This window comes from Micropterus dolomieu, linkage group LG12 (genome assembly GCF_021292245.1).
Source record: "Micropterus dolomieu isolate WLL.071019.BEF.003 ecotype Adirondacks linkage group LG12, ASM2129224v1, whole genome shotgun sequence".
Lineage (NCBI taxonomy): Eukaryota > Metazoa > Chordata > Actinopteri > Centrarchiformes > Centrarchidae > Micropterus > Micropterus dolomieu.
Window position 1 is genome coordinate 24,497,361 of NC_060161.1, and position 5,859 is coordinate 24,503,219.

The 5,859-nt window shown below is 37.6% G+C and overlaps 2 protein-coding genes across 2 annotated transcripts in view; both read left to right on the forward strand.

Moving 5' to 3' along the window:
* LOC123979859 (secretory phospholipase A2 receptor-like) overlaps positions 1-1,971 on the forward strand; it is a 2,559-nt gene extending 588 nt beyond the window's left edge. Inside the window, exons 2-3 of the mRNA XM_046063968.1 lie at positions 779-1,120; positions 1,582-1,971. Of these exons, the coding sequence (XP_045919924.1) occupies positions 779-1,120; positions 1,582-1,925 (686 nt within the window). The 3' untranslated portion in view covers positions 1,926-1,971. The remainder of the gene's footprint in view (positions 1-778; positions 1,121-1,581) is intronic.
* Positions 1,972-3,510: 1,539 nt separating this feature from the next.
* LOC123979827 (protein mono-ADP-ribosyltransferase PARP14-like) overlaps positions 3,511-5,859 on the forward strand; it is a 12,918-nt gene continuing 10,569 nt past the window's right edge. Inside the window, 3 exon segments of the mRNA XM_046063940.1 lie at positions 3,511-3,778; positions 4,881-5,014; positions 5,413-5,600. Of these exon segments, the coding sequence (XP_045919896.1) occupies positions 3,604-3,778; positions 4,881-5,014; positions 5,413-5,600 (497 nt within the window). The 5' untranslated portion in view covers positions 3,511-3,603.

A 5,859-nucleotide genomic window follows, 5' to 3' on the forward strand; every position in this document is an offset into this window, starting at 1 on the left:
TGTTTCTGACCATGTCCATCCCTTTATGGCCACCATGTACCCATCCTCTGATGGCTACTTCCAGCAGGATAATGCACCATGTCACAAAGCTCGAATCATTTCAAATTGGTTTCTTGAACATGACAATGAGTTCACTGTACTAAAATGGCCCCCACAGTCACCAGATCTCAACCCAACAGAGCATCTTTGGGATGTGGTGGAACGGGAGCTTTGTGCCCTGGATGTGCATCCCACAAATCTCCATCAACTGCAAGATGCTATCCTATCAATATGGGCCAACATTTCTAAAGAATGCTTTCAGCACCTTGTTAAATCAATGCCACGTAGAATTAAGGCAGTTCTGAAGGCGAAAGGAGGTCAAACACAGTATTAGTATGGTGTTCCTAATAATCCTTTAGGTGAGTCTATAACTCATCTCTCTATACGGAATTAAGAAAAAACTTCACTGATGTGATTAAAAAGTAATATATCTAACAGGTGGATGTCAATTAGGATTAAAGTATAAAGTGGTATTCCTGGAAACTGTCGTGATAAAAAGCCACTTGTTTAGGCATTGTTAAGTTTTATTTGACACTAGCATTTTATAATCAGTTTCATTATTCCACTAACACATATAATCTCTGAAGCTGCTTTTTTATTTATCCTTATTTATTTCATTATGTTTATTTATTTCACATTATTGTTTCACTTGTTTTTAGTAATAAATATGATTTTATGAGACTAAATAACTTGTTAAAATGTGTATTTCTAACTGCATGTTTGCCTGTTTATTCCACAGAAAGAAATCAATCCAATAAATTCAAACTGATTGACAACAGCATGACTTGGCCACAGGCTCAGAAGTACTGCAGAGAAAATCACACTGACCTGGTCAGTGGACTCAGTCAGATACAAGATGCAGAATACAATAAAAATAATGAAAACAAGAGGATTTGGATCGGCCTGTTCAGAGACACCTGGAGGTGGTCAGATGGGAGCAGTTCCTCCTTCAGAAGCTCCGATCTGGAGTTATTTAAAAAAGAAGGTGGCAACAAGAAATGTGCCATGACTGAGTTAAATGGATCTGGAAAATGGGACTCTGATGATTGCAATAAAACAAAACCCTTCTTCTGCTATGATGGTGAGTTTTGCAAACGTCTGTCTCAACTGTTTTCTCCCATAGAAGCTGAAATGGAAAATCTGTCTGAATTTACATTTTTTATGCTTTATTTTAGTTATTAATGCATGTATGTTTGATTTCTTTCATGAATGTATATATTACAAAAACACAGGATTTCACCTTTGTATGTGTGAGCTACACTTTGTTTTGTTTTTTCATTCTTGTTTTTTTGTTAAAGAAGTGATTTCTTTAATTGTCTCTTATTTTGTCATTCCCATTTAAGTTAGTGACTGTATCATGACACAGGTTCCTTTTTAAATAAAATGTCACTTACTCAACACATTCTTAAGATATTTAAATATATTTGTTATCACTTTGTCTAAAAACCAGTTGGATCAGTAACATCTGTATTGGATCCAGTGTTGCCAACAGCTAACTGAACCAAGCTGCCGGTATGTTTGTCTCAATTTTTTCCATGACAGATAAAGTGATCCTTATCAAAGAAAACAAAAACTGGACGGATGCCTTAAAATACTGCAGAGAGAACTACAGTGACCTGGTCTCCATCACTAACCCTCACCAGCAGAGATGGGTCCAAGAGAGAGCCAAGAACGCCTCAAGTGATTTCGTCTGGCTGGGACTGCGCTACACCTGCACTCTGGATTTGTGGTTCTGGGTCAGTGACGAGCTGGTCTGCTATGAGAACTGGGCCCCAAATGAAAACACTGATGGGTGTGACCTGACTGCAGCCATGGACAGCAAAAAAACACATAAGTGGCACAGGAAGCGTGAAAATGAGCTGTTTCATTTCATCTGTGCTGTATAGTAAGTTCTAATCATACACCCTAAGTCACTGGTGACAGACTTCATATTTTTAGACAACATATTAAACCAGCCTATACATACTAGTTTCATATACTTTTGAATTTTTTGCAAACAGATAATTAACTTTTATGATGCTGAATAAACTGTTAAAAAATGGAGCTGTTCTCTGAAATTTCTGTCCAACATTTACAGAAGTGATGCTTAATTTGTGTGAAAATGCGGACTACCAATATGTATGAAAGGACTTAAAGGAAACCATAACTTAAGTAATAATAATAACAATAATAATAATAATAATAATAATACCTTTATTTATATAGCATTTAGTGATTGTAATACTAAGTACATTACAAAAAGTGATTTACAAAAACAACACAGGATAAAAAAGGGCACGCAACACCACTGTAAAGATAAAATACATGTGGACAATGCAAGATACAAAATACAAATTAAAAAGAAATGGAAATCACAAGTAGGTAAAACAAATTTAGTATAAACAGGAGACTAAATTAAATAGTAAATGCACCTGTACAAGATTGCAAAAATATTGCAAAAGTATTATCAGCAAAAAGTACTTATTAGTAAAAGTGCATGTTCTGATGAAAATTAGCCCTGTGGGTGATATATTGTTATACAATATAGCTCCAAGGAGGGTTAAAATCAAGGGACTGGACTTGGTTGAAGATTGCTTCGGTTGCCCTTGATTTTTACCCTTCTTGGATAACTATGACCTGGATGACTGAGAATCTTCACTGACATTATTGTATATGACATTATTGGTTATGTTATTTGTTAATTCTGATGAAGCTGTGGATACATTAAGCATCATTTTAATATTCTGGCTACAGCAGAGGTGGATATATTTTTAAACTATTTTATAGTAGTATATATTTCAGTAAAGCCAAAAGGGCTTGGGTCCTCTGCCAAGTAAAAAGTTGCTCTTCAGACCCAACTAAACAGGGCTTTTCGGGGGACCTTACCTATCCCGTCTTTCTTCCCCTCCACTCTCAGTTCCTACACACAGTGTAGTACAATAAGAAAATCTAAATGTGAGATATGTATCTCCTGTTAATTACTTAAGTATCTGTATCTCTATTTCCCTTTTTTGTTTGTCATTGTTTCTCTGCCTTGTCATTCTTCTTGTTAATTACTTGTTTTGCACTATTAAAAAACACACTCACAAAAGGGAATGCGACCAAGCAGCAGGGGTTTAATCTGTAGCCTATTGTGTTTTATTAAAGCTTAATCTGTAACTACTAACCTCAGCTGTCAGATAGATTTTAACAAGTACAATAGTTTCAACTGCAATGTAACCTAGTGAAGTAAATCCTAATGTATCAAACTGGAAATACTAAAGTCAAGTAAGATCAGCAGAAAATGTAGGCTACATTAGCACTGCCAAAGCAGTGCATTGCCAGATTCCATTTGGCTTTGCTTAGACAATAGGCAGTGCGGCTAAACAAACAGAAGGAAGTCCAAGTGTTTTTGTTACTGCAAAACACGGATGTTTTTGTTGGTTACGTCTTCTAACAGTAGACGGCGCACCCGAGCACACATTTGGCACTTGACACAAGACCGCGGCTCAACCGGGCTTCACCGGCGGTTAGTTCACTATTAACTTATCAGGCCTACAATAAGCCTTTATATTTTATTCATTCATTCTGTCAAGTGTTTACAGCATGGAGGATCCTTACCAATATCCCGTTTTCTTCGAGTGCGCCACTTTGAACGAAGAGCAAAGGAAGAGGATAGAAACCTACTTCCATATTCGCCGCAAATCAGGAGGAGGGGACTGCAGCTCAATAACACACATCAATGATAAAGTTTACAGTATTGCTTTCAAAGAACAAGAGGGTAAGACACGTGGTTTTAAATGCTGTTGAATCGCTTCATTGTCGTTGATTTCTTAAACGGTGTCGTACAATGCAGTGAGCTGGTGAAAGTGAAAGTAAGCCGCTGGAAACCAGTTGATCTTTTTTTATGAAAGAGATTTTAATGTTTGCATCCAAAGTTTTGTCCTGTCGATGTTACTTTTCCACATACTCTAGCCTATAGCCTATATAAACTGTATACCAATTGATAAGTTAGAAATCTAAATTTAGAAACATATTCTTGTTTCACTTTCACGTTGAGTTCAGACTTCACCCCGCATAGACCAATATTTTATATTTGTGTCAAATATACTCTTGTTATGAGCTAAGTAGGTTTGTAAATCCTTATACAACAAGTAATCCCATACAATTCAAGGCAACAGAAACGCATGTCATAATCACAAGTCACATGACAGTCTGTCATCTCTATAATTTCCGGGCCCATCGTTTGTGTTTAAAATCTGCAGCTTGACTTCAGTATTTAGTTCACTCTGGAGATTGTGAGGCTGTCTGACTCCTGTCCAAAGGTTCTTTTCCTAGCAGATCCACACTAACACTACTCACTACTGATACTGAATACTAAAGCACACTATACAGAATGTTGTTCCTCTGGATCCCTGGACCTGTGTCTGGTATGGCTATTCAGAATTTTCCCTAACATGTGTCACTTGTGAAATGATGTTAAATTCACATGGAAAACATGCTTTGCACATGGGAAATGTGGTTTTGTAATGTGTGAAGCCCATGTAAATTCCCATGTGAAATCTGTGGGAGTACATGTCAAACGCATGTGCTTGTAAAATTCATGTGGTTTTTCTATCCATTAATTTCATCCAATGAAGAGTAAAGTACAACTACAGTAAGGCCACAATTGGTCAGTTTTCAGCTCTAAACACTAAACACACATGCATATTTTTCATTCACAGTCCAGGAAGAATTCAGGATTCAACATTATGCACACTTTATTTCATTTAAATAAGCACAGAGGCAGGAAGAGAGGGTCGAGGACAGAGGGATAACAAAACTGAAAACTAGTGCTGAAAGACAAAACGCCATAATATGTAATCCCGCCTTTTCGGTCTCAGATCAGCAAAGAGTTCTGCAGAGATCTGAACATGAGTTGGAGTTTGCAAGTGGTCCTCTGGTGCTGACTGTGAAAGACAGCCCTGGACCTACACACAAGAACGTTGGCCCAAAAGCGGACTTAACTTCATCACAGGTCAGTGTGGAAAGCCTTCTAAAATATAGTGTCTCATATGTCAGTAAACGTTGCAGACTACACTTGTAAAGAAAGAAAAAGGTCCAATTATTTTGGTTGGTTATAAAAACAACAGGTTTCATCACACACACTTACTCAGTTCAGTTTGACATAATTTTGTATGAAAACACTACAGGGCATGTGTTTAATTTATTAAGTCAAGTCAAGCCTTAGAAATTATAAGATTAAAATCAATGCAATACCTCTTTAAAACTGTTGTCATGTATTGATATATTGTATATCTATGTATATTGTTTGCTTTGTGAGTGGCACAAAGGGAAAAAACATCATCTCATAATACAACCCTGTTGTAAAATCACAAATACATTTACCTTGTACCTTGCATGTCTTTCCAACAGCAGAGCCCCCAGTCCATTCCTGCTTCAACTACTTCACCAAGTGGTGGAAACTATGAACTACAACTTGACCCTTACCTCCTTCGTTACCTGAAGGAAAGCCCCAACGCTGGGAAAGAACTAGAGAAAGAACTCTCTTCTGTGGCCTGCTCTGCCAAGCTTTACCCAGAGGATGAGAGGGCTTTAGTTAGGTGCTTAGCTCAACCTGGTGCAGAAGATGAAGTTAGAAACTGGAAAGCTGAAGTAGACAAAGTTTTTGATGGATATCTGTGCCACTATGAGGTTGACCCTCACAAAGTTAAATCTTTGCTTCAGTCCTGCAGCTCCCGTCAGGTCACAGATGAGGTGAAGGTGTACAGCGAGGTTGGGATGGCTGTTGTTGTTGGGAAACGTTCTCAGGTGAAGGCCAGGTTGATGGATGTAGAGCACTCACGGGTTAAACAAGGGTCA